The sequence below is a fragment of the Manacus candei genome, unplaced genomic scaffold (genome assembly GCF_025592945.1).
Source record: "Manacus candei isolate 608988 ecotype Guabito, Panama unplaced genomic scaffold, ASM2559294v1 h1tg000061l, whole genome shotgun sequence".
Lineage (NCBI taxonomy): Eukaryota > Metazoa > Chordata > Aves > Passeriformes > Pipridae > Manacus > Manacus candei.
The window spans coordinates 6,748,484-6,776,121 of NW_026138109.1; the positions used below are offsets into that span (position 1 = coordinate 6,748,484).

The 27,638-nt window shown below is 54.6% G+C and overlaps 2 protein-coding genes across 4 annotated transcripts; both read left to right on the forward strand.

Moving 5' to 3' along the window:
* The first annotated feature begins 620 nt into the window (after positions 1-620).
* On the forward strand, positions 621-16,933 carry PIGO (phosphatidylinositol glycan anchor biosynthesis class O). 3 transcript variants are annotated; one of them, XM_051804608.1, is made up of 11 exons: positions 621-683; positions 1,214-1,707; positions 3,637-3,780; positions 4,874-4,997; positions 5,968-6,127; positions 6,534-6,707; positions 8,545-10,117; positions 10,609-10,812; positions 11,077-11,279; positions 11,985-12,055; positions 12,648-16,933. In XM_051804608.1, exons 2-11 carry the CDS (start codon positions 1,215-1,217, stop codon positions 12,766-12,768), a joined length of 3,267 nt encoding a protein of 1,088 aa, XP_051660568.1. In that variant the 5' UTR covers positions 621-683; position 1,214; the 3' UTR covers positions 12,769-16,933. The 3 variants fall into 3 exon arrangements, with proteins under 3 accessions (XP_051660568.1, XP_051660569.1, XP_051660570.1); XM_051804609.1 differs by lacking the exon at positions 621-683 and having other exon boundaries at positions 939-1,707; positions 10,681-10,812; XM_051804610.1 differs by lacking the exons at positions 621-683; positions 11,985-12,055; positions 12,648-16,933 and having other exon boundaries at positions 939-1,707; positions 11,073-11,249.
* Positions 16,934-17,603: 670 nt separating this feature from the next.
* Positions 17,604-27,404, forward strand: FANCG (FA complementation group G). The gene is made up of 14 exons (XM_051804459.1): positions 17,604-17,720; positions 17,823-17,919; positions 19,523-19,654; positions 20,321-20,514; positions 21,137-21,290; positions 22,380-22,510; positions 22,855-23,001; positions 23,787-23,947; positions 24,192-24,258; positions 24,699-25,036; positions 25,186-25,241; positions 25,799-25,936; positions 26,769-26,892; positions 27,174-27,404. Exons 1-14 carry the CDS (start codon positions 17,604-17,606, stop codon positions 27,289-27,291), a joined length of 1,974 nt encoding a protein of 657 aa, XP_051660419.1. The 3' UTR covers positions 27,292-27,404.
* The last annotated feature ends 234 nt before the right edge of the window (positions 27,405-27,638 follow it).

Consider the following 27,638-nt stretch of genomic DNA (forward strand, 5'->3'; position numbering starts at 1 on the left):
CTTGGGGGTCTGACCCTACCGTCCAATGCCAAAGGGGAACCATCCATCCTCGAGAGTCTCCTGCCAGGAGCTCCCATGGACATACAACGATCCACGAGGAAAAAATTAGAAATTAGGAAGAAATTCTTTACTTTGAGGGTCGTGAGGCACTGGCAGAGGTTGCCCAGCGTGGGTGCCCCATCCCTGGAAGTGTTCAAGGCCAGGCTGGATGGGGCTTTTGAGTGGTCTAGTGGGAGGTATCTGTGCCCACGACAAGGGGGTTTGGAACAAGATGATCTTTAAGGTCCTTTGCAGCCCAAACCATTCTATGACTGAACTTCGGGCCCTCTCACGGCGGGCAGGGGTGGGGGAAGTTTCTCTGAGAATGTCAGCTCCTGTCACTGTCCCCTCCTGTTGTCTCGCAGAAGCTGCCTTTACAATGCATGAGAGTGCGTTCTCTGTAGAGGGCTCCTTACACCGCGCACCGCAGGGCGGGGAAAGCCTCTGCCGATTAATTAATTAATTGAATAATTAAAACACCGCCTCTGGCCCGCTCGGAGTGCCTCGCCCGGAGGGAGGTGCGCGGGGGGGACCTCCTGGCCGCCAGGGGGCGCTGCCGCCCCCTCAGCTCCCCGCGGTGCCGCTCTAGCGCGGTCGGCGCCACGCGCGGCGCTTCCGGGGGCGGCGGGCGCCGGGGGCCGCAGGTGGGGCGGGAGCGGAGCGGGGTCGGGGGGCACAGGGGCTGTGAGGGGCCGGGGGGGAGTCTGGGGGTGTGCGGGGCACAAGGACGGCTCGGGTGTGAGGCGGCGGAGGGGGAGCTGGGGGTACCGGGAAGGGGCTGGCAGTGTCAGGAAGGGTCTGGGCTGTGTGAGGGGAGGTGGGGGTGTCAGGGCTCGGCCGTGGGGGCTGGGGGTGCATGGGGGGAGCTGGAGGTGTTAGAGAGGGGCAGGGGAGGGTCTGGGGTGTGTGAGGGGGGCTGGGGGTGCCGGGGAGGCGCTGGGCAGCCGGGAGGGAGCAGGACACGGCTCCCGCTCAGGCGGGGTGTCAGGAGGTGCGCAGGGTGGTTGTCAGGACATGGTGTGGGACCGGGTAAAGGGTTGTGTCAAGGCTGACGGGGGGTCCTGCGGGAGAGGTGGGTGTGAGGGTTGTCGGGCCAACGGTGGGTGCTGGCAGGGAGTGGTGCCCGGCCCGAGTAGAGCCGCCGTGGCCTGAGCCTGCTTGTCCTCCCCTCTAGGATGCAGCGGTGGCCAGTGGTGCTCTTCCTGGCCTGGGTTTGCTTTCTCTTTTTTGCCGGCATCGGGCTCTTCATGAGCGGCTTCCTGCTCACCCGGATCGAGCTCGCCAGCAGCAGCTCCTGCTCCGACCCGCTTGTGCCGCCGCCCTGGGAGGGGCAGAGCCTCCCGCCGGGCTCCTGCTGGGCGCCCCAGCGCTTCTCCAAGGCCGTGCTCGTCATCATCGACGCCCTGCGCTTCGAGTTCGCCCGCTTCGACCCCGGCAAGGCCAGCCCTCTGCCCTACGAGAACAAGCTAGGGGTGTTGCACCACCTGGCCACCTCCCAGCCCCGGCACGCCCGGCTCTACCGCTTCCGGGCCGACCCCCCCACCGCCACCATGCAGCGCATCAAGGGCCTCACCACCGGGTCACTGCCCACCTTCATCGACGTGGGCAGCAACTTTGCCTCCTACGCCATCCAGGAGGACAACCTGCTGGCACAGCTGGTGCAGAACGGTGGGTTCCTAACCTTAGGCTGAGGCAGGGGACATTCAGACGTTAGAAGCAGCTGTTTTTTCACTGTTAGGGTGGTCAGATTGCCCAGGGAGGTGGTGGAGTCACCATTCCTGGAGGGGTATTTAGGAGGCATCTGGATCTCGCACTGGGTTTAGTGGTTTAGGGGTTACAGTGGTAAGTGGATGGTTGGATAGGATGATGTTGAAGGTCTCTTCCAACCTTGGTGATTCTATGGTTGGAACTGTTCAGCCTGGAGAAGAGAAGGCTGCAGGGAGACCTATGTAGCAACCTTCCAGTATCTGTAGGAGGCCTGCAGGGAAGCTGGAGAGGGACTCTTTATCAGGAGCTGTAGTGATAGGACAAGGACTAATGGGTACAAATTGACGGAGGAGCAATTTAGATTAGATAATAGGAAAAAATTCTTCATTATGAGTGTGGTGAGACACTAGAACACGTTTCCCAGGGAGGTTGTGGATTCCCCTCGGCAGTGTTCAAGGCCAAGCTGAATAAGGCTTTGAGCAACCTGGTCTGGTGGGAGGTGCCCCTGCCCATAGCAGGGGGGATTGGGACTAGGCGATCTTTAAGGTCCATTCTAACCCCTTAATATTCTATAATTCTGTGGCCCCGTGTGGGGCAGGGCAATGTCCCACTGGGACAGGGCATTTGCAAATCCCTGCTCAGTTTAACCTTTGTTCAAAACCTTGATTCCTCTCTCACTGGGAAGGGAACTTCTTACACCACCTCCACTCTGCCAGCTAATTCTTTTGCCCTGCTCAGTGACAGTTTTCTGAGGCAGAGCTGCCATGCAGGCGGGGTTTCTCCAGCTTGTGCTGGGAGTGAGGAGTAGCTGTGACTGTGGCTTCATCTTCATCATCTTCAAAGATGACAAGAGAGCAGGTGAAGGTGGCTGCTCTGATGGTGACTGTCACAAGGTCACCTCCAGGAGTGGCTGTACGAAGCCAAGGGCAGTCGGTCGTGCTGTGTGAGAAGGGAGGAGCCAGGTGTGCCGGGTGGTGCCAGGTATGCTGTGGGGGTGACCCTGCCTGCCTGGCCAGCTGCTTGCAGCTCTTAGGCAGCAACCTAACTGCATCTTTGGTGTAGTTCAGTGCTGCTGTGGGGTGCTCAGTGCAGCTGTAAAGGGTTTGTTATGGTGTGCTGGTGGAGTAGAGGGAAAGGGACAGGACACAGTGGGTTGTTCTCCGGAGAGATTTCCTCCCAGGGCTCAGAGTGGCACCAATACCAGTGCCTGGGTTGAGGCAACAGGACTGCATGTGAGCAAGGTGGGCAAATACAGTGAAACATCTGAAGCAGAATGCACTGGTAGGCCCTGTGCCACAGCAGCAGCCTCAGAGGAAATGGTTCCTGCTCTCAAGCTGGAGAGGCACTGTGGAGGCACAGTGGGCTGGTGGCAGGTAGGGCAAGCAGAGCAAGGGTAGAGGGAAGAAGCATCAGTGCTTTTGCCTTCTCTTTTCCACATCTGGAACACCACCACTGTTGTGTTTAAAAGCCAGAGCCCAGGACTCATGGCTTCTACTCAACTCCTACCTTGTGCCTCCTGTTTTGCAGTGGGGTCACAGGCCCTAGGTGAGAGTTTATCTGCTTTGTGCTGCACCTCCTGCACCCACCTATGTTGTGACCCACAAGTCTTTCTGCTGGGGTGATGTGTCAGGCCAGCAATAAATCGTGAGGTTGTGCAGGTGGATTTGGTGTGGGGGACGCTCCTGGGCTTAGAGACAGGGCTGGTCACTCCCTGTATTCAAAGTCATTTACAGCCAGATGGTCATTTTAATTTTAGGTCAGTTTTGAGTGTGGGTTGGAGAGGGGCCATTGCTCCAGACCCTGACCTGGGTCTGCCCAGGCTCTTTGTGTTGTTGTAGGTAACAGCATGCCTCGGGTGGGCTCTGTCTCTTATTGGTTCCTGTCTCACAGGAAGGAGAGTCGTCTTCATGGGGGATGACACATGGGAAGGACTCTTCCCGAAGAAGTTTTTCCGCTCGTATTTCTTCCCTTCTTTTAACGTGAAGGATCTTCACACTGTGGATGATGGGATCCTGCAGCATCTCTATCCAACTGGTAAGCAGCCCTTTCCCCAGGGCCTGGAAACCCCTTGACATTATGTGGGAGTTCTACTGCAAGTTTGAGGTAGGACTAAAGGATTTTTCTGTTATGTTGTGGCACTGGGCAGTCACAAACTGCTGCCCAAGGATTATAGTGCTCTCACTAGACTTCCACAGATAAGCCAGCTCTTGGAACCCCTAGACTGTTTCTATAAATACCTGTCCACCATTTGGGAGGGAGTTCAGCTTCTTGGGATGAGGTTAGACTTTGACATCTGTCCTAGAAACACACTGGCAGGATTTAGCAGGAGGAGCAGCTAAATTTTGACTTGTGGCTGCCCAGGAAGGCACACAATGCTCTGGGAAATAGACAAGTTAGGAGGCTGGGACACAGCACTGCTCTCAGCATAGCTTGTGTACCTCCCGATCATGGGAAGAAGGTGAAGTGTGAGATTAGTTTGTGAATTTTAGGTGATTTCCACCTCCTTGAGGTCCTGGGACCAAGGGAAATCCTCTTTCCTTTTTCTGTGTTTGACTCTAAGTGAATCAAGGGTGCAGTGGCCTTTCACAGGGAAGTCCTTGTGCCTTGTGGGAGAGCTGCTCCTCATTGTTTAACTCCAAATGTATTGGTTTCGATGCGTCAATGCCCTGAAGCAGAGGGGAGAGGCTGGGGAAACTTTCTAGCTAGGGACAATGTTGATGTGCCAGGTGGGATGCAGAGGGGCACATTCATGGGTCCAACCTGAAGTATCTCTGGGGAGGATGGGAGTTTTGGGTTTATCTTCTCTGGAGGATCCCGTTGCTTTAGCTCAGTTTGTGGCAGCTTACTGAGTTAAGGGTGTTTCAAGACAGCTTTGGTTCCTGTCCTGAGGGGTGGTGAGGAAAAACCAGGGATGCTGGATTTGATGTCCCTGTGCCATTACACCCAGGCACTTGCAGACAAGAGTGTGCCTCAGTTAAAACCTGCACCAATCTGCTTGAGAGCTGGCAGTGACAGTGGCAGGAGGGGAAGAAACAGCAGTGTCCAGAGACAATCAGGGAGCTCTGGCAGGAGGATCCAGGTGTGGAATCCCAGGCTGGTGTGTGATAAGGCTGCTTTTGTTCCACAGTGGACAGTGGAGAATGGGACATGCTAATTGCTCACTTCCTTGGAGTGGACCACTGTGGGCACAAACACGGACCTGACCACCCCGAGATGGCCAAGAAGCTCACCCAGATGAATGAGATGCTCAGGTGATTAATGCAGTAGGGAGGGGTTGCCTGAGTCTTCCCAGTGAGATGCAGAGGGCAACAGAGGATGCTTACTGACCCTGTTAACATGGAAAACAGCTTTGGCCAGTAGCAGCTGGAAGGCCAGATATGGGCAGTCTCTCTTTGAATAGGTGCATGTTGATGAGATGTTTGGTTTCAGAGGTAAGGCTGCCTGTCGGAGCTTTGGTTCTCTACCAAACCATCAGGTGACAGTGCAGCTGGAGTACAGCTGAGCCTCAGTCTTTCCATCCTTAACATGGAGATTAAGGCTACTTGAGCAAACATGAGGTTTATCAATGTTTGAGAAGCACGTGGAGGACCCTGGCTGGGGGTTGCTGCATTTATCATACAGGCCCATAAGTTGCACCTTTGTGTCAGAGGGCAGAAGGGGATCCAGAAATCTCAGCCATGCAGACGTGTCTCAGCCCAAAATGCTGCAGCTTTTCATTCTTAGGACTGCTTTAAGTTTTGCTGCTACAAGGAGTTGGTGACTTACTCTGCTGTACCTGAGAGCACAGTGTATATCTACCACCTACTGCATCCTTCAGGGACTAATCCCCTCTTTTGTCCTTTAAAGTAGGAGATGGCTCACATAACATGATACATGACCCGAACAGAAGCAGTGTAAAATTTTGTTCCTGTTGGGAACCTTTCCTCTGAATTGCATTTTGTCAAGGTCTGTGGAGGCACTGTTTGCTGGGCATCTAAGAAAGGCTAGTCCACTCTGTCTCAGGGCTCTGAATTTTCAATTTGGCTTTAGAGCACCCATTTAAAGCAGCATGGTCCCTGGCTCAGTTGTTACAGCTCTGTGTCAGCACTTAGTTTTGCTCGTACCCTTTTGTGGGCTTCACCTCTGTGCGACAGACAGGCTTGGTGGGGACATGTTCTCTCCCACCTAGGCTGGCTGGGCTCCTGCCCAGGGAGGACTTGACCTTCCTTATCCTGGTGACAGGTCCTTGGTGGATCACCTGGGGAATGACACCCTTCTTCTGGTGGCTGGGGACCATGGCATGACAGAGACTGGAGACCACGGTGGCGACAGTGAGAAGGAAGTGAATGCAGCACTGTTTGTGTACAGTAGGACACCCCTGTTTGGCAGTGGCCCTCCAGAGGTGAGAAGAAGTTGACCCTTGGTATCTGGGGTGAAAACTGCATGCTGGGTTTACAGAGAGTGACAGTTTGATTGGGATCATTTAGATTGAGAGGGATGAGGGAGTCTCTCACCTTATCTTGAGAGAACAGTGGAAGGGCTGACACAGGATCCAGGGGACTGAAGCGTTTGGGACCCATGTTCAGGCCCCTGCAGCTGTGAGAGGTGCTTGTGTAGGGCTGTACCCATTGACCTGCAGCTCCCAGCAGGTATCCATCACTCCACAGGGCCCTTGGAGAGGGCAGAGCTGTGCCTTTGCCTGGATTCACCTTTGAACGGGAATGTCTTTCCCATCATCCTCTGACACGAGTGAAAAGATGCATTGCCGTGTTCTTTCTGAATTTACAATTCCTCCGCTGTCTCTCCAGGAGCCTGAGACCATTCCCCAGGTGAACCTGGTGCCCACTGTGGCCCTGCTGCTGGGTGTGCCCATCCCCTACAGCAACATTGGGGAGGTGATGGCTGAGCTGTTCTCCGGGGATGGTGACACTGTGTCTGCAGCCTTGCAGCAGCTCTCGGTCTATCACATCAACGCCAAGCAGGTACGGCCTATGGCAGGCCCCCCATTGAACTAGAGGGGAGAAGGAACGGCGTTTTAAGCACAAACCTCTTCTGTTTTGTGGAGATGGGGTAGTGACATGCTGTTACCTTCAAAGGGCACTGATTTTGAGGTGTTACCTCCTTGCAGTGTTTGCTCCATTAAAAGACAGCACCACTTTCCCCAAATTAAAATGAAAGATACATGTTTAGTGCTGTGGTGTGGAAAATACTGCCTGTGAAGGTGGCATTCCTTTCAGGATGAGGGTTGGCCCCAAATTGTCAGGTGGATTTGGTAATGGGGGACACTGGTTCCTCAAGGCTGAAGATGACCGGGGGTGAGTCTTATGAATGGAGATTCAAGAGTAAAATTGAGGTTTTGATGCTGCTTCAGTTTTGAAGGAGAAACAGTGTTAACTAAAAAGCTATTCTAGATCAGTGACAGAAGGAGAACAGTAATGAAGGACTAAATAAATACTATGTAACAGGTGACAGTAAAGTGGGTTACAGAAGGAGCAGTTTACACCAAGTGCAACCAAATACAGAACCCCAAGATCTGAATGACAAAATTTGAATGAGAGTAAAGGGAAAAATGAAAGAAGCCCAGGAAATGGAGCAGGCCAAGTCAGAGCCTCTAGGGAGGATGTGAGGGCTGTCTCTTGTGGCTCTGGTCATGCTACAGAGCCAGATTTGCCTTAGGCATTGCAAGGCATTTGTCTCAGCTAAGGGCCAGTCTACCTTTGAGGGACCCTGGATTACTGGGAGCACAGGAATAACTCCTCCAGCACCCAGCCAGCTCCTCAGAGTGCTAGCTAGTATACCACTGGTACAAGCCAGTGAGGAGCTGGAGAGAATACAACTGCTGATGGGAAGATGGAAACATTCAGCCTCTCAGCTCTGTATTTGTAGACCAGCAGAGTGCCTTGTCATTTAAAGATGATACTGTATGTTCATGTCCATTAGTCACTGAGGATATCAATCGTCATCTGTTAGGAATCAGCATTATCCAGTCCTGCCTGTTTAAATACTTGCACTCATTTGTCTGAGGAGGTTTCTGGCTTAGTTATGTCGGTGTTGAAGGAGTCATGGCATTCCAGGGGCGGGATTGTGCAGGGCTGTGAGAGAGCCGGTGCACATGTCTGCCATTCATGGGAAGGCAGACTGATTCTGCCTGTGCTCTGAGGTGACTGGAAGGTGTGTGGAGTTACAGGTGCATTTCAGGACTTGAGCAGATCTACACTGCTGAGCAGCTGGATGTATGTGCAGGTGTCCTGCCCTGCTAATCCCCCTGTAAGACTTCTTTTATGACTCTTGAAGTAGGAAGCGAGAAGCCTATGGTGCAGTTGGTTAATGTGCCTCTATTGATGAAGGGGAAGCAGTTAGGTCTGATCCACTAAAGGCTTTTTAATTTGATGTTTGTCCTCAGACAAAACTGCGAAAGTCGACATCGGGTGCAGATTAAGAGCCAGTAATGATCTGAGCTTCTGGAGCACGTTTGTCTTATTGCTGCCAAAGACTGTATAAAAGCCCTTAGTGATGCCCAACATTAGCAGAGGTGCAGCTACAGGTGAAGACCTAAGTGGAATCAAGTGTGGCTGTCAAGATGGATGCGTCACTTGAGAGGGATGTCACTTTGGCAGAGGGGTTGTGTTTCCTGTTTCCTGCCGGTGACATCCTGAATTTGTGTGACCAGCCCAGGATGATGTGGCTGGGGAAGGGTCTGCCCTGGCAGGGGTTGGTACACTGGGGCTGTTTCCATTCTGAAGGGGCTGTGTGAGGCAGTGAATCCTGTTCCCAATGGTCCCAGTACTGCTGTCTGATCCTGTGTCCCCTTTTCTGTAGGTGGATCGCTTCCTGCACTCCTACTCGCTGGTGGCTCAGGACCTGCCGGCAGAGCAGCTCCAGCACCTGCAGGAGCTTTTCTCCAGCACCGTGGAGGAGCACACTCAGCTCTTGGCCGAGGTGCAGGGAACAACGCTGGTGCCTCCGGAGCTGGAGTCCAGGCTGGGAAGCCTCATTGGTCGCTTCCAGCTCTACCTGCGGGAGGCACGGGCTGTGTGCACCCAGTCCTGGGCCCGCTTCCATCCCCTGCGTATGGTGGGGGGCTGCATCCTTGTTGCGGCTTCCTGCTTGCTCTGCTACATGGCCTCAGAGTTGGCCACATCCTCGGACTCCTTCTATCGCAGCTGCCTGCTGTACCCGCTGCTCTGGGGCCTCATGGGGGCTGCTCTGCTTGGGCTGGCCCACATTTTCACCCAGGAGGGGCTGGACCTTCTCCTGGTGTTGTCATGGGCAGCCGCTGCTTCTCAGATGGGATTTTTCTGGCACTGGTGGGTCCAGCATCCCAAGAGGGCCCGTTTGGTGGGCAGTCAGCCACCCTTGGCCAGCAGTGGCCTGAGGCAGAGGCTGCGAACATGGCTGGGGCTGGCCTTTCCCATGGGCATCCTGTTCTTCCGCTGTGGAGCCATGTTCTCCGACAGCTTTGTCGTGGCTGAGGCGCGGGTGGCCCCGTTCCTGCTGGCCTCACTGGTCATGTTGCTGGTAGGGAAGCTCCACTGGGACGGTCACCTGACTGTGCCAGAAAGCCCCAAGCAGCAGCTCCTTGGCTTTTCCTCTTACCGGAAGGATATCTGGTACTTGCTGTGCCTCGTGGCCGTGCTCCTGGTCTGCGTGCGCCTCTCCGGTTTCTTCCACCAGTGCCGTGAAGAAATTCCTCAGTGCCGGCCCTCTCTTTTCCTCTCCCCCCTTGCCAGCCTGAGAAACACACGGGCCAAGAACCTCTTCTACCTCCTGTGCGTGGCCTTGCTGGCCGGGCTAGTGTATGCAGTGCGGAGCTGGCTGCGGCACTACGGCAACCTGAACAGCTCGGACCCCCTCGTGCTCTTTGTGCGCTGGGGCTTCCCACTGGTGGTGCTCTGCATTGCCTGCTACTGGGCTGTGGCCTCCAGCACTGACGACTCCCTGGGCAAGCTGCAGGAGCTGGTGCAGGTGGCAGTTGTTGCCTTTCCGTGGGCTGTCTATGGACTGGCGTCTGTGGGACTGCTGCTCCTGCTGTGCAATCCCATGACAGTGTTTGCAAAGGACACACGGGAGTCAGCAGGATCCATTGTCACTCCCTACCTGGGGGTTCCCAGCTCCGAAGTCGACTTCCTCCACGTCATCCCTCAGATCTACAAGAGGATGCAGGAGTCCCAGAAGAGCCGGCTGGAGCGAGGCAGCTGCAGGGCCACGGTCGCAGCGTATGGGCTGGGCAGTGTGTACTCGGCAGCCCTGGTCATTGCCCTCACCCTCCTGGGCTTCCTCCTGATGCTCCTGCACAGCGAGCGCCTGAGCTTTGCCTTCCTACTCCTCTTCCTGGAGGCCTTTGTGCTGCTGCACATCCACACGTGTGCCAGAGGCCTTGCTGGAGATGCTGGTGAGTGAGTAGAGCAACTTCTGGATGTGATGTGTGGCCTGGTCCTCACCTTGCCTTAATTCCATTGGGAGAGGAAGGGCCCAGTCTCTGCTCTTGGGGAATGGTGGTACCCTGATCCTCAGGGGATACACCTAGCTTTTTTAAAGCTACTTAAATCCTCCAGTAGAAGAAAGATGCATGCAGCAGGGACATGAATGTAAGGGGAGTCAGGGAAAGGAGTTCTACACCCATTTCTTCTGCCCAGGGTGTAAGCAGTCACCAAATTCTCTGTTACTGACAGAGCCCAGTAGCAGGGTGGGCAGCAGAGGGAATGGTTGCCCGTTGCTGCATCTGTGGTGGGAGCTGGGCTGGTTCCTATCTCTCAAAAGAGCCAGCATGGAAAGGGAACCTGGAAGAAAGGTCGCTAGGCTTTTTTTGACCATGGATCTCTCTTGTTCCTTGATGCTGATATCCCCACCCCCTGCCTCTTTTTTTATCTTTTTATCCCTCAGAGCCTTTTTCTGTGCCCTGGTATGCAGTCATCTCCTGGCTTCTTGCTGCTTCCCAGTTCTTCTATTCCACAGGCCACCAACCCATCTTCCCAGCCATCCACTGGAATGCGGCCTTTGTTGGCTTCCACCTTGACCACAGCACGAACCTCCTGCCTGCTGTCCTGGTGGGCGCCAACACCTTTGCCTCCCATATCCTCTTTGCAGGTAAATCAGTTTCCCCCTGGGCTGTGGTGCCTGAGCAGACACAGCTCATTGCTGTGCCTTGCCTGGGGGTCTGCAAGCTGAGCACGAGGCAGTGCAGGCTTGGGCACCAGCTGAACAGCAGCATCCTCACTGTCCCCTTCTGCCTGTGGCCTGCAGCTTGGCCTGGATATCTGCTTACTTCATATCCAGGGCATGATGGCAGAGCCTAGGAGCTCCTCACCTCCTGGGCTCCAGTAACTTCATGTGCCTTTGTCCTTGAGGTAGTTGGCTGCCCCCTGCTCCTGCTCTGGCCCTTTGTGTGTGAGATGCCCAACTCACAGAGGAAGAAGCCCAAGAAGGAGTCACGTGAGGAGCTGCAGGAGGTGGAGGAGCACATGATGGAGATGAGGCTGCGGGAATCTCCAGAGAAGTTCTCTGTTGCACTGTTGCAGCTGGGGCTGAAGTACCTCTTTGTGCTTGGGACACAGGTAAGGACAGAGGCAGGGTGGCTGTGGGAGAGGCTGTCTAGGAGGCAATTGGTGTGCTGTGAGAACTGTGGGTCACTCTGATGAGAGAAAGGGGTCAGCCAGGACACAGACAAGTGCAGGGGTGATACATCTGGTTGCAGATGGAAGCCACTGTATGGATTAGGCTGCTTTTCATACCCATCTGTCCAGAGTGGGAACGGTTGTTCAGGAACTGCAGGGCTGTAATCCTGCTCCCCCTCTTTCTGACCATCCCTATCTCACTCCAGCTCTGGTTTTCATATGTGCTGTGGTGATACTGGGAGCTAAACACCAGAAAATTAATCCTGTGAAAGGAGCAAATAGCTTTCTGGGGTTTATCCTTTCAGATCATTTTTTTATGTGGTCAGACCAGAGGCAGTGCAAGGGAGGGGACAGGCCCTGCAGCAGGAGAGCAGGAGTGCACCTCTTAGTGAAACAGCAGGTCAAGTTAGGCACGGTGTGAGTCCTCCCCTGTGCTGCCCCAGCCTGTCCCCACGAGGGCCTGCCTGTACCCCAGGCTGCTCATGTTTCTTGATTTGAGGACATAGAAGGGAGTCCTGTTTGGGACGCTCGTAACTGGTGTGCGCTGCACCAGCCTCTCAGGTACCACCTTTGGATGTGAGCCTAGTGCCCCAGGAGATCTTTCCAGAGTCACTTGTAACTTGTTTTTCCTGATCTTCCTCACAGCTTCTGGCCTGTGTTTGTGCAGCTATGATCCTCAGGAGGCACCTCATGGTCTGGAAGGTCTTTGCCCCCAAGTAAGTCCCAGGAGTTTCTCTGATGATGGGTAAGGCTCATATCTGTGACATGAACTGGAGTTCCTAGACAGGAAGGTTGGAAGAGACCCTGTGATTGATATTCTGACTTCTTACCTAGTAGAGGTTGTAGGAATGTCCTTAAGTAACTCCTGCTTGAAGTTCAGAAGCTGGACTTAAGGTAGAGCCTAGAAATTTCTCCTCATCTTAATTCCAAGAACACACAGAGCCCACCTGGAAGCTAAGAATATTCAGCTCAGAGAGCCAAAGGTAGGGACCAGACCAGAAGTGGTAAATCCAGAAGTGCTGAACTAGCAAACCTTTGGAATAGTAGGTGTGGGATGTGGCCTCAGCCTCTGAGGGATTCAAAATCCCACCTGAGTCAGGTCCTGAGTGGCCTCTAAACCAGTGGCATGCCTGCCTTCCAGGTTGAAGCAGCAACTGCTGGGCAGCAAATGTAATTCAGGTTTTAGGTTGTGGGGTGCTACTAGCCTCTCACTGTCAGGAAAATCAGTCTGCTGGAGCGATGGGAGCAGCCTGACTTTGTTGGCATGCTGGCTTGTGACCTCCTTAACTGCCTCTGTTGTGCCTGCAGGTTCCTCTTCGAGTCGCTGGGCTTCGTGGTGAGCAGCATCTGCCTCTTGCTGGGGATCTCCCTGGTGATGCGTGTGGACTGTGCCGTCAGCACCTGGTTCAGCCAGCTCCGGCTCAGGTAGCGCCGGAGACATGGGGATCCTGACCTGCTCGTCGGCCCAGGCTGTGGTTGTCCCCTTGGCTCCCTCGGGCTGGGAGGGATACATGAGCCGCCAGCAATGAGTGCCTGCCGGCAGCAGTCGGGGATTATCCCCTGCTCCCTGCCTCTGCGCTGTAGAAAAGGACCGGAGTCAACTGTTCCTCGCTCGTGGCGGGGGTGTTTCTCAGCAGGGGAGGTCAGAGCTCTTGCTGGGCCTTTGCTGGCAGCAGGAGGACTCTGCTGCAGGAGCCCAAGACACAAAGAGTCCTGGAGCGCTCCTCTGGAGAAACACCAATGGGGATCTTGCTGCTGCTTTCCTGACAACTGTCTCCACTGTGCAGCTGGAAGGCTTCAGTGGCCAACAGGATGTCACGTTGCCTGTGCAAAGACTCATAGGATGGGGCCTGCTGAGGAGGGAAGAGAAGGTGGGAAGGAGAGGGAATGTCCCACAGCCACGTGTTTAGTTTTCACACTGGAATCAAAGTGTAAGTGATTACATGTGCAGATGGCTCCCAGGGCCTCGGTGGCAGCTGCTCCTCTGTAAAGTCAGTCAGTTGCTCTGTAGTGAGGCCTTTCCTGCCCTACACTCACTCCTGTTTTCCTGGTGCTTCTCAGCCCTATGAAGGGCAGTGGAGAGCACTCTGGGCTATCTTGTACAGCCTGAAGAGGGCTTAGCTTGGGGCAGTGGTAGCAGGGAGAACTGTGTCCATGACCAAGAAGCTCTCCACTCGTGTTCTCAGCCTGTCAGGGTTCCTGTGGGCTAGGTGGTAGCAGCAAAGGCTCCTCATCTCTTCCTAAGTGTGTGCTGCTGAATGCTGGCTGTTAATTGTGAATGGTTAAGATAGAGAGGACGTAGTGACAGAATATGGGCTCACCCCCATATTGGGCCTGGCCAGGAGGAAAGAGGAGCCCAGAGTAGCTGTCCCAACTGCAGGAGTGGCCTTGGTGTGAGCTCCAGTGCCTGGGAACAGCTGCTTGAAAGCCCTGAGCAGGCACCAGTTCTTGAAGGAGGTGGTTTAATTCACTGGTGTCTGTGTATGTGCTTGGGCTTATGGGCTCTAGGCACTGCAGCCAGTTGTATCCATCATCCTGTGTTTGGTACTTCTCTCCCTCTTGGCCTTGGCATTCTCTATGGGACTTCATGCCACAAGTGAGCTACCCCAAACTGCCCTTGGCTGCATGGTGTTTCTTTATGGGCACAGGTAGAGGACAGTGACCATGTGTCATGGTTTGAGATAGCCCCAAAATCCAATTCCCTAGCTCCATTCCCCCTCCCACATCTCAACCACTACACCATGGCATGTGGCCACATCCCAGCCGAGTTCCTCCTGCAGTTTTCATTGGAGCTGGGATTCCTTACTGCCCTGAACCACTGTGTGGCATTACTTGGTGCTATGAAACCTTTTTTCTCTTTTCCCTCTGGAAAGAGCTGAGGACTGCTTGCCTGGGATTTTTGTATTGATGTTTGTCTGATCTCATTAATTTTTAACTCATGCACCATGACTGCCCCTGTTTGAATTCCTTACTGCAGACTGTTAGTGTAACTCCAGGCTCTTCCTCTCCTCTGCCCTGGAAAGTCCCAGGGAAAATGTCTTGTCACCTCTCTCATCATTTGAGTTTTTGCCATTTTTCCCAAGTGTCCAGTTGCTGTGGAAAATGGCTCTTTAGGGCAGGTTGAGTTTTGTATTTTACCCCTGCAAAATGCCTGCTCAGTTGTTAGGGTGCAGTTCCAGCAAGGCTTAAACAGCTCTAATTTTGGGTTTCCATTGCCTGACCTGCTCCTGAGCTGCTGGCTGTGCTCTCCTGTGTCAGCCTCTCCTTTGCCCTGCTCTGCGAGCCTGTCCTGCTCAGTTTCACCTGACTGAGCCAGGGACTGGTCTGTAGCTGGCATTGCTCCCTTGGCTGCCTCACTGCCTGGATGCATGACACTGATACTAGGAACAGGCAAGGGGTACAGGCAAGGGAACAGGCAGCATAGTGGGGGAAGCTGGAAGCTGCAGAAACACATCAGCCCACAGTTAGATGGGTTTAGGCAATCCCACCCTCAGGAGTAGGTTATTTGCTGTAAACTGTGACTCCTTGGCCATATGTTCTCTCTGCTGAGGGGCGAGGGGTACATCCATATGCAGAGGAGGAAGGGGGTGGAGGCAGCAGCTACCCAGTGTTCATTTAATGTGAAGTTAGTCTGGATAACATGTTGCTAAACCCCAAGGCTGGAGCCCAAATAGGTCATCTTGTGACCTTGTAACCTGGTCAGGAGCTTGCTGCCCTGAGTGTATTTGTGCTGGCAGGAATCCTTATGGTCACTGATAGTGTAGAACTGGCCCCTGACGTCCCTGCCGCTGCCACCCAGGCCCCTGGGCTCCCATCTCTGGGACTAGTTCCTCTTTCACCGGCCACTCCAAGGCAGCTGAGCCTTTCCATGCCCATTGTTCATGGCTGGAATACTCACAGGGTGCTTGGGCATCCTCTTTCATCCCTCCATGTGGCTGTGGGCTCATGTTCCCAGGACACCAGGGAGAGCAGAGGGAACAGCAGAGCGCTGTAGTGTCACTGAAGCACACACACTTAACAGAGACTAAACAAAACTTGCAGTAACAGAGCTGCAGGTACATTCCTGTTACTGCAGAGATGCCACGGAGTGCTGGCTGCTTGGCCACGACAGACTGGCTGCTACACCAAAGATTTCAGGTTCACGAAGACAAGTTTTCCAAGGGCTGGAGATGCTCTTGCTTCCCTTCATTGACTCTCTTAGTCTTTTGTCAGCCTTCCCCAGCTGCCCTCGAGCTGATTGATGGTCTGCCATTCTCCTGAGCCTGCTGGGGATTACATAGTTAATGCCGGTCCAGGGCTTGGCGACCTTGGAAGCAGAGCATGCTGCTGATGCTCGAGCAGACAGGGCTGATTTAAGACCAGAAGAGGAAGCTGCCTGCTGGTCCAAACCAGGGCTCTTTGGGAAACCTGGCATGCTGGGGAGTAGGCTCTGCCCCACATCCTTTCAAAGAGCCTGCTCCTGTCATAGGAGCCTGCTCGTCTCTCCTGGAGGAGTTATTCCAAGTGGTTTGTTTCTAGTCCCTATGTCCCTTGGCTGAGCATGACAGGGGACAGAGTGCTCAGCGGAGTAGTTTCCATCCTGCACTCCACAATCCTGCTGCACTTTGGGCTTTGCATGCATTGTGCATGTGTTCCTTGGCAGGGGAGAGCTCTGTTGGGAAACTTCCCTGGCTCAGGCCCATGGTGGACAGTGTGTCCCATGGTCCTGGCACAGGTCAGGGATTGAACTGTGTCTTTTTTGCGCTGCTTGGAAAACGGTGACCGAAAGCCACTACCACTGTGAAGAGTTGGGGGTGTTGGGAGCATCCCACTGCTCTGATCTGTGGTGCTGACATGGTCCCAAGGGATGGCACTGCTTTGGGGAGGCCAGGGCTCTATTCCCACACCCGTTCCTCTGTCCCATCTCTGTTCTTCCCTCAACACTTCAGGCTGCTTTTTTATGCCAAGGCACAGTCCCAGTCTCAGTGTGCATGTTCCCCTTTCCCCTCGGGAAGCAGCAGTGCCAGTGTGTGGGGAACAGGGCTGGGGGGTGCTGCTCTCTCCTCTGAACCCTGACTCGACATGCAACATGGCTTGGAGCAAGATTGTTTTATTTTTTATTAACCTCTGTGTGCCTCAGTCCCTCATTTGGGGAAAAAAATAAAAGGGGATGGACCCAGTTGTGGAAAGCGTCCTGGGAGCTCTGCATGCAGCGTGGTGCTACACTTTCCTGGGTATCTACACATCTGGCTGTCAACGCTTTCATTCACATCCAGCAGCTACACCTGGAAGGTGGAAGCGATGCTTGAGTCTCTGCTGGGAGGCAGAGCCTTTTTTCTTCCAAAAACCCCTCCAAAACAGGCAAGCGGGCAGCGCTCCTTCGCTCGGCAACTGCAGCCCTTGTGATGGGTGTCCCACATCCAGCAGTGCTGGGTGCGGCACCACCGACCGCGGGGGGCACCCAGGGAGGGGTCACTCCGTTAATAAATGATTTAATTAATTAATTAAGTGGGGAGTGGGGGAAGTGTGCGTGGAGATTTGCTGTCCGAGGGTGGCACGGGTCTCTGGGCGGCTGTGAAACTGATGATGTCTGCAAATAAAACTGTGAGAGCCAAGGCGGGCGGTGTCGTCTCCTTCTTTCATCCCTCTTCCCGGTGCAGGACCCTCCGGGACCCGTCCCAGGTCTCCTTCGCAGTGCCCTTAATGCAGTGTACAGCTTCCTCACGAGGGGGAGTGGAGGGGAAGGCGTTGATCTCTCTGAGGACCAGTGACAGGAACCGCGCTGAAGCTGTGCCACGGGAGCTTTTGGTTGGACATTACGGAATCACGGAATATCCGGAGGTTGGAAGGGACCCACAAGAATCATGGAGTCCAACCCCCTAAGATTCCCCAAGAATCAGCCTTTTCCTAAGGGTTTGCTAAAGGGGAGGTTTAGGTTGGGTATCAGGAAGAGGTTCTTCACCCAGAGGGTGGTTGGGCACTGAACAGGCTCCCCAGGGAAGTGGTCACAGCGCCAAGCCTCACAGACTTCAAGAAGCGTTTGGATAACGCTCTCAGACACATGGTGTGGTCATTGGGGTGTCGTGCGCTAGGCTAAGAGTTGGACTCCAGGATCCCTGTGGGTCGTTTTCAACTCGGGATATTTAATGCCTCTGTGACCGGCGGCTTCGCCTTGGGCTGCCTTTTGTCCCTCCGCGGCCGCCGCTTCCCCGGCGGGACGCCCGCTCCGCCCCGCGCGTCCCCGTTGCCATGGTGACGGCGGGAAGGGCGGGAAAGCGGTGGGCGATGGCGGCGGCCATGAAGCGGCGGCGCGAGGAGGCCCCGGGGCCGGGGCAGGACACGGAGCGGGACTGCCTGCGGTTCTGGACCGCCCACGGCTGGGCGCTGGCCGAGCGCTGGACGGTGCGGCACGTCCCCTTCCTTCCCTTTCCCGGTCCCCGCGCCCCGGGCCCGCCGCCGGTGCGGTTCCCCCATCCGGGCGGGCGGTGAGTGAGTCCCTTGCAGGCAGCGCGGGCTGCGGGGCCCGGCGGGGCGGCGGCGGTGCGGGAGCTGCGGCGGCGGCAGCGAGACGCGTTCGAGGAGCTGCTCCTGAGCATCCGCGGTGAGTGGGGCCCTGTCCCTGCCCCTGCCCCTGCCCGGCCGGCGCCTCCCGTTGCTGTCCCGGGCCTGGGGGGTGTGGGCGTGGGAGCACCGGGGCTCGTACACTGCTGTTTACCAGGATGCTGCTCCGGCATCCCAGTGCTGGAAACAAAATTCTGAAGTGGGTGGGAGGGGTTTGAAGCGGTCCTCGCTGCCCTGTGCTGAATTGGGCCTGCAAAGGTGATAATCGCAGAATGACGGAGTTGTCAGAATTGGAAGGGGCCTTGGAGACCACCCAGTCCAATCTCCCTGCCCGGGCAGGGTCATCTGGAGCAGGTGACATAGGAACGCATTCAGGTGGGTTTGGAATGTCTCCAGAGAGGGAGACATTCTGATCTGGAGCAGGGCAGACTGTTCCAGTGCTCTGCCACCCTCGATGTAAATAAATTCTTCCTCACGGTGAGTTGGAACTTCTTGTGTCTTATTTTATGGCCATTGTCCCTTAGGATGTAGCTCCAGCATCCCAGTGCTGGAAGCAAACCAGAGTGAAACAGTTCCTCTGCCCTGTGCTGAACTAGGCCTGCAAAGGGGTTAATGCCCAGCCCCAACCTCCACCTGATCTTGCTGGGCAGAGCTCTGGGTTTTCTGGAAAAAAAATGAGCAGTCTTTGCCGTGGGAAGCCAGGGGAGGGGCTCCCTGCCACAGCTGTGGTGCAGAGGGAGCCTGATGGAAGGCAGCCTGAGTTCCAGTTCTGGGCTCCTCACTGGAAGAGAGACAAGGAGCTCCTGCAGGGGGTCCAGCAGAGGGCAACAAAGATGATTAAGGGACTGGAGTGTCCTATGAGGAAAGGCTGAGGGAGCTGGGCCTGTTCATTCTGGAGTAGAGACAACTGAGAGGGAACCTCATCAATATCTATAAGTATCTGAAGGGAGGTGTCAGAGGACAGAGCCAGGCTCTGCTTGGTGGTGCTGAGCAACAGGACATGAGGCAACGGGCAGGAACTGATGCACAGGAAGTTCCACCTGAACATGAGGAAGAACTTCTTTACTGTGTGGGTGACTGAGCACAGGAACAAGTTACCCAGAGTGGATGTGGAGTCACCCTCACTGGAAATATTTAAGAAGCATCTGGACACAGTCCTGTGGCGTGTGCTGTAGGATGGCCCAGCTTGAGCAGGGAAGTTGGACTAGATGAGCCACTGTGATTTCTTCCAACCTGACCCATTCTGAGATACTGTAAGGAGAGAGACACAGTGTGTGAAACGTGTTTGAAAGGGTGGATTTGTATTGAAAGAGAGTAGGGTATTGATGTTCTTTGGAGAGAGCTGAAAGGTCTCAGTCTTGGAGGACTGCAGCACCTGGATAGCTGGGAAATGGATGTATAAAGCAGCTGGCACCTGAAGTGGTGACACGTGCTGTCTGTGGGCAGTGGCCAAGTGCTAAATCACACCACAGTCACAAGTCACACCACAATCCCAAATCACACCACAGTCACAAATCACAATCACAAAAAATATTCTTTCCAGGCCACTTCTGTTGTCACCAAGCCAGTTGTTGCCACTTAGGAATGGATGGTTGTTTTTTCCCAACCAGCTAAATTTCTTGTTGGGTTGGCTGTGCCTACAGGGCTGCCGGTTGCCCTCCCTACCCTGCCTCTGGAACTCACTGTCCTCTACAACTCCCTGCTTTTCACTTTGGGAGCATCCGACTCTGCCATCGAGGGACAAGCAGATGGAATACGCCAGGGCCTCCTCAGGGGTAAGGAGGTGATTCTCTGTATGGGGACTCCTCAGGGCGAGGGGAGCATTCTCTGTGCTCTGTGGTGGGAGCAGACATGCCTGGCTCTGCCTGTAAGGGCTGGAGAGGGAGGGGAGCAGTGGGCAGGCACACCTGGCTCCACCAGGAAGGGCTGGAGGTGAGGTGGCTTGTGGCCAGGGATGATGTGCAGCTGCCTGCCTGCTGCTCCCTGCAGGGATGGGCCAGAGGTTTTAAGGGAAATGAGTTTTCAAGGTGTAAGGTGCCAAGTCACAAGCGAAGCTTTGGTGACAGTAGAAAATTAAGTGTTTTGTTTAATTATGATGTGCTGGCTTCAAAGAAAACCCACTGAAATAGGCTGCAGGTGAGAGGTGGATCTGCAGTGTTGGTACACACTTACCGAGGGCAAGTGACCTCAAGAGGACTCAGCAGAGCTGGAGTTGTAGCTCTGAGCCGTGTGTTGTCTCCTGAGTGTGCTGCTGTCAAATCCACTCTCTGAGAGCTTGGTTTCTGTACTGCTGAGGCCAGGCCAGCCCTGCAACCCCACTCCTTCCCTCGCTACAAGGAGCCCATGCTTGCTTGAGGCTTTCTTCCCTCTTGCAGGAGGGTGTCCAACTTGTCTCATGGCTGTGGGTATTTTTGCCTGTTTGGTTTGGTTTTTTTTTTCAGTTCTGGAGGCTTGTGGGGCCTGTGGACAGGATCTCAGCACAGAGGAGCTGTGGCAAAAGGTGCTGCAGGAGGTAACAGTGGAGGAGCTGCAGGCACCTCTGCACCGACTGGGGGCCCTGCAGGCAGCCTGGTGGTTGGCAGCCGGACGCCTGGGAAGCATTGCTGGCCTCTTCCGGCTCCTGAGCACTGCTGAGGTAATTGGACACGGGCAGACGCTGGCAGAGCCAGCATAAATATTGTGTTTGTCATGAAACCCACTCTGCAAAATGTTGTTGTGGCATTTGGACACCTGAAACCATCAGTGCTGCCCAGTCAGCATGAGTAATGCTCTCCCTGGTGTTCCAGCATAGCCTAATGGCCCTGAGTGTGCTAATGGATCCCAGAATATTCTGCCTGTTGGGGCCCTGGGACCTCTGTATGTGAGACAGGAGATTTGGGCAGGCTGGAATGGGGCTGCAGATGGACTTGTAGACTCTGTAGGGAACATTCTGCGGGCAGTTGGATGTGGAGGAACCTTCCTGCTGATTGGTAGGCTGCTGAGGGGTCCCACCTTTCTGAAGGCACTCCAACAGCACTTGGATCTGCCTTGCCAGGAGCCCCTTGAGGTGAACCCCACTCTGAGGTGGGGAGGTGCTGCCCCAGGCCAGGCAGGAATCAATGCAGTGACGAGGTTGTATCTGAAGTGAGTGAGTGGTAGGACATTGCTTCCCAGTGCAGAGAGCAATGTCAAAGGGTTTAGTGTTTCCCTGTGCCCTTGGATCAGTGTTTCCTGCTTCCCTGCAGCATTCCCTGCTCTCTGTACTCTCGCGTTCACAGGACACAGGAAGAGGTCGCTGCAGTGAGGGGCAGAATGAGCTCCTGTCCCTGCTGAAGACATGGCAAGTCCCTGCTGAGGGGGCCTGCCTACCTCTGGTACAGAGTGCTAAGGACTTGAAGGAGATCCTCTGCACTGCAGCAGCCTTCCTGCAAGGTTTGTGTGGCAAAGGTACTCAGCTTCCCACTGCTCTCCAGTCCTAGGACCCCCTTACCCTGTCCTTATCATGCTTTCTCTTCCCAAGCAAACTGGCCCTTGGGGGTTTCTGGGCTGAGCCTCTGAGTTTCAACTTTTCCATTCCATATTCTAAGAGCTTCCCTGCTTTTACCCCGGCTGATCCTTTCTCCACAATGTCACAGGGCTCTGCTGCCTGTCTGTGACTTTGCGTAGGTGTCTGGGCCCTGCAGCGATCTTAAAACAGAAGGTTGGCAGGGGACTTGTGAGCATTTTCCTTTCTTCTGTCTGTCTTCCTGCACGTTGTTCCTGTCGGATTATGGTGCTGCAAGAGCCGCACAAAGCTGTTGTAGCCTGGTGTCACAGCAGGCAAAGGATCTCATCTGACTGCTGCATTCTGTCCCACTTGTTTTCTCTCCTTCACTGTTTTGACAACCCCAGCAGCTCTGGGGACAGCCAGTGCTGCCTTACTGTGCTCAGGCTCATGTGGGGCCTTCCTGCCAGGAGGCAGGGCAGGAGCTCCAGCCCACAGACCCAGAGCCAAAATGCTCTAGAGTGGCACCAGCACTTCCAACAGGGAGGTGGCAGATGTGAGTATGTGAGACCAGCCTCAGAGGGAAGTTTGAAAAGAGGACTAGAAGAAAAGCAAATAACCAGTTGTGATAAATATTAATGTCTTAAGATCCCAAAACATCCTGCTGGGAAGTGGTCCAGATGTTCTGGAAAGATTCTGAGATCCTGTGTGTGTGCTTCCCCTCTGTCACTGTGGATGAATGTGGAGGTGAACCTGCCCAGCACCTACCTCTGTCCTTGTTCTGGGCCAAGGCAGATATTTTGGTTTCTGGGCTTAGAAGCTGCTGTTATTTCTGCTGGACATTTCCATTGAGTGACTTGTTCTCTTGCAAAGCCATCAAAGCAAAGATGGCAGCTTGGGACCATCCTGCTGTTCATTGCTGGGTTTGGAGGGGGTCAGGCAGGTCCCTATGGCACTGGAAAAAAAAGGGCACCATACTTGTTTGGGGACCAGGGAGGGCAGAAAGGTGAGCCACAGAGATGTTGGGTCTGTCCTAGGGCTGCAGGAGCTGGAGGCTGGGAACTTCCCCACTGCCCTCTCCCTCCTTCAGGAAGCTGCAAGAGGATTCTGCTCCAAGAAAGTCCTGGCTCAGATCTACACCTGCCTCGGCTGCTGTGCCCAGCGAATGGTAATGACAGCAGGGAGGGGAAAAGCATCTCAGAGTAGGGTGGGAAAGCTCAGGCTGATGCCCACACTGCCTCTCTGTGGTCCTGGGCCCCTGCAGGGCCCCTGAGCAGAAGTTGCCCTCATGGTCCCAGCCTCCTTGGACAGGCTGCAAAATCCAGGCAGGGATTTTGGCTGAGCACAAAGGGCTGCCGAGAGAGAAGATCAAAAACCAACCTGAGGAAGGCTGCCCTTGGCTGAAGTGCTGCTCTTGCTTAGTGGGGATCTCTGGGGAAGCAGAGCAGGGATCTGGATCCCACCAAGTAGTAAAGATATGCTTGCAACATGCATCTCTTTCCATCCAACCAGGGCAAGCCTCAGACAGCCCTTCAGCACCTGAAACGGGCCCTCCAGGTCGACTTCCAGTGCCTCTCTGCCCTGTCCCACGCGGCAGCAGTGTACCGTGAACTGGGAGAGATTGATACAGAGCTGCAGGCCCTGGCTCTGCTCTACGAGGTTTGTCTGATTCCTCTAGTTCTGGATTGGTTTTTTGCCCAGCAGAGCCTGCACAGAGCTTCAAGCAGGCTTCTGCTTTCTTGGGGTCCCCAAAGTAGGCTACAGCAATCCAGGCATGGTGCTGCTTTCAGACTGTGGGCAGGAAGAAGCCCAGTGAGATCTGAAATTCCTGCTCAGCACCTGGCAGTTGGATATTGTGTCCCAGTTCATGTTCTTGGTGGCTTGGGAGAAGATGTTATAGTCTCAGGTCGGAAAGTATCAGTCTTTTAATAAAGTTTATGATAGTAAAGAGGCCTTTACAGGCAGACTGTGGCCTGAGGGGGTGTGCGTTAGCTGTATCAACCTGCCTGGGAGAGCAGGTCACAGCAGTAGACAATGAGTTATCTCTTTAGCTTTTTGAAATCTGTAAGGTACAAACAGAGCTGTGGAGAGGGATCTCTCTCCTTAGAATGACCTGAGATCTGATCTAACTAGGTCTGTGGCTGTAATGGGAGATGGTGTTCCAGGCAGCTCAGAGCACCTTGAACTAAACACCTGAGGTGATCTGGGTGATCTTGCAAATCTTCTGGCACCATGTGGAGATCAGGAGCCTGCCTGATCCGTGTGTGAGTGATCCCGATGGCTCTTCCTGGAAGTGGCTGTGAGAAAAAGTAGCTGTGCTTGTGAAGTGCAGAACTGGTGCTCTCCTGGGTGCATCTCCAGATGCCAGAAGAGACAAGTGGTTGCAGCTGCATGAGATTTGACCAGTGTGGTGTTGATCATATTCTCTGTTCCTGTTTTCACAGGCTCTGGAAAAAAAACCTCCAGCAGCTGCTTCCTCCAGTCCCAATATCCTGATCCAAACAGAGCTGCTTGTCCACACACCAGCACTCACTTCTCTCCTTCGCCATCGCCACCCCTCTGAAGTGAAGTACCTGCTGGCACAGCGGTGTCTCCAGGGTGGGAGGTAACAGTGCCTCTGGTGTGCTTGCAGCATGCTGCTTGTTTGGGCTCTGCAGCTTTCCCTGTGCTCCTGGAAATGGTCCAGTTCAGTACTGCTGTTGTAGGTCTGCTCAAAGCATGGGTGGTTGTGACCAGAGCGAGTGTGGTGCATGGAAAGCCTGTGGGCTGGCAATCCGGGTTCCACCTGGCTGCTGGCACTTTTGGGGCTCCCTCTGCTCCTTCCATCATGTGTCCTGTCCCTGTTGCAGGGTGGCTGATGCAGTGGAACATTACCTGGATTTTCTGGCTCTGCTTCAGGAGGGTCTCCAGCAGCAGGTAGGGGCCCTGGTGAGCTCCCTTGGTGATTTGGTAGATGAGGTTTGAATCTCCATCCCAAGGCCTGGACTCCAGGTTTCGGTGTCTAGTTTGAGATGTAAAAGAAATGAAGTGGCATCTGGCCTCCCTGACTTGTGGCATGTCTGCCTTTGGATTCACACCAGAGAGCACTTGCTACTGCTGTTTGGAGAAATAGCTTCCCCTTCCCCATAAAGCTGTCAGCCTGATTTTGGATGTCCTTCACTTCCAGAGTAGGGATTTGCTGTCTTGACTCTGCTGAGCTGTGAGTCCTTCACAGGTTCTGCCTGCTCTGTCAGGCTCCAGTGTCTGTGGGAGTGGGCCTGAGCTTTGCTGAGAGCAGCCCTGTGTTCCCAGATGGGATTGCTCTGCCTGGCTGGGCACTGCAGTTCTGCAGCACTGACATTGTCTTTGTTCCCCAGGTCCCCCTGGATGGTAGCTCAACTCTGCCCAGGATCCCAGAGGTTTTCCTGGAAGCAGCATCCGCCTTGGAGCAGGCTGGGAGGCACCAGGATGCCATAACCGTGTGTGAAGAGGTCATCAGACGGACGACTGACCTGATCCCACGGATGTTACGAGAGGAGGAGAGGCTGGAGCAGCCGGAGTGCCCATCGCCAGGGGCAGGGCTGGCGGGGGAACTCTTGTCCCAGAAGAAGGAGAGTCTGTGCTGCCTTGCCTGGAGAACAGCTGGATACCTGCACCAGGGCTGGGCATGGGCCAAGCTGGGCGAGAGCAAGGAGGCCGTAACGCAGTTCAGCAGGTGACGAAGCCTCGCTGGGAGAAGGGGCCTCCCCAGCAGGCAGCACTGGCTGGCAGGGCCAGGGCAGGGCACAGCACTGCACCAGGGCTGGCCTGGCAACACTCCTGACAGCCCAGGAGTGGCTCCAAACCTCCTGCTCCCTCCCACAGGTGCCTCAGCGATCTCCTGCGAGTCCAGCTTCGTGGGCCTGGCACTGAACCAATAGGTGAGGACCTGTGTGGGGCCAGGCTGGGTCAGGATCCATGTGCTTGTCAGCAGTGGGTACAGGAGCAAGGTAGAGAGCCCAGCATCACCTCTGTCCCAGAGTGCTGAGCTCTGTGCCATGCTGAGTCCTCTGAAGAGCCTGGCTGGTTTCGTTGGAGCAGGGTTTGGCCTCAACTCTGCCTCCTCCTTCACTGTCTAGGCAACAGTTAACTGAGCTGTGAACTGGGAAGCTTCTCCAATACAGATTTCAGGGAAAAGATTTGTGCCAGTTGTGCAGATGGGCAGCCAAAGGTCAGGCTGCTGCTGAGGTCGCTGTTCACCACAGCCATGTAACATTCTGAGCTCTTGGCATTCTTCAGTCTCCCCCTCTGCTGCCTCTTGGCCTTTTCCAGCCTGGCAGAGGGGCTGAGCATTGCCATCTGTCTGGAGAGCTGGAAGATGAGCGGCCCAAGTAAATCTTTGGCTTGTTCTGACTGCTAACCTGGCTCAGCCTGCAGGGACTAGGGAGGGAATGCCTGGAAGATGCTGTCTCCAGGTGCATGTGTCTTTCTGTGGCAGAGAATGTCCCGCCAGAGGTGGAGGTGCTCCAGAAGATCAGGTTGCTCACTCTCATTGGGCGAGGTACACAGTTTCTGGAGCTGGGGAGGCACAAAGAAGCCCTACTGGATTTCCAGCATGGTTTGCATATCTCTCCAGGTAAGAGGCTGTTCCTTTTCCTCATTTTGGTGAGGAACAGAGGGGATTTCCACAAATTTGTCCTGGCCTGCTTTGCTATCTTTAGCAGGAAGTCCTTATGCTTTAGACCACACTTACTCAGGTGTCAAGGACTACAGTAGGGCCACTAGAAATGTTATGTGAGGCCTGGCCAGCTCACTGCCCTGGAGAAACAGACTAAAACTATTGTCAGAAGAGTATATCAGAACCCTGGCAACAACCTATGGCCTGAGACAGCTTAGAAATATCTCTTCCTGCCCCACCCCCAGCCTGGTACAGCCAACTTTCTCCCAAACAGGTCTGCTTTCCCAGAGCAGAGGAACTGGAGTTGTGCTCCATCTGAGGAAGCAGCATGTCCATGCCTGGCAGTACAGAAGCCTGTGAGAGCAGTACACATGTCTTGAGCCTAGCCAGGGCATGGCTAGTCCTGTTCCCAGGGTGATATCCCCTGTTAGTGCTCCAGCTGTGCTGCAAAGGTGTGAGCTTCACCAGAATCTGCCAAACCTGCCAGTCCCAGTCCTGACTGTGGCTCCCTCCCTTTGCGGATGCAGACATGCCTGCAGGGAAAATCCCAACCTGTGTCCAAGGAGAGGTGTGGCACGCTGATGCCATCTGTCTGCCTTGGCTACCAGCCCTGGGGTTAATTAGAGCCTGTGACACAGCAAGACAGTCTCCTCCATATTACATCAGCTCTCCTCACACTCACCCACCTTGTCTGGCTTCTAAGCTTCTTTTGCAACACCCTGCAGGTCACAGCAGTGCTGAGGACCTGCTCCTCCCCTGCTAAGGGCTGATCCTCCTTCATGTCTTGCAGGTGACCCAGCTGCTGCCTCCTACTTGGTGCAGGCCTTGTGGAAACTGGACCGAAAGCAGGAGGCAGCTGCTCAGTGGCAGAAGTTGTCCCAGAGCTCTCCTGGGGACCAGGAAGGGAAGGGAAGGTGTGTAGAGAGAAGGGTGGGATTTCACCTCCAGCAGCAAAAATGGCGTGTCAGGCTGTGGTGACAGTTTAGCTCAGCTCCTCACCTGAGCCCACACCTCAGATGTGTCTGAGGAGCTCTCCTCACAGCTGCTCTGAGGGACCACGGGCTCTGGCTCTGCAGGGACTCCCCAGGGCACAGAAGAGCTTGTGTGGAGCCAGATGGGGAGGGCAGAGACTGGGGGAGAGCAGGGGGCTCTGCAGAACAAACTTCCTAGTCAGACATGTCCCCTTCTCTTTCAGGCCCCTCCCTTTGTACTTGGTTTCGTGTCTGGAGCATGCCATGTTCCCACACAGTGAAACTCTTGCCAGCACCATACAGGATTACCTCGAGACAGCAGCCCAGGACACCTCAAGCTGACCCGGTCAGTCTCCGGGCTGGCATGAGGCCTTTAATCACTCTTTCAAGACTCAGAATTACTCTTGGATAAAACTTGATTCCCAAAGGACTAAAACAGATCATCTTTTCTTATAAAAGCCTCAGCTCTACTTAGTTTTTGGCTTTTCTGTGCTGTTTTTCCAGAGGGAAACATTGCAGTCATGGCCTTGTCGCTGCCTGGATCTGTACCCAGGTGTATGGGAGATCAAGGACAGAGATATCTTCATCCTTTGTGCCAGCTCTGTGCTCCAGGCTCCAGGGACCTGGAGTTCTGTCCTATCTCTGCTTTGTGTCCTGGCCTTTTGCTCAGTTGCTGCAGTTTGGAGCCC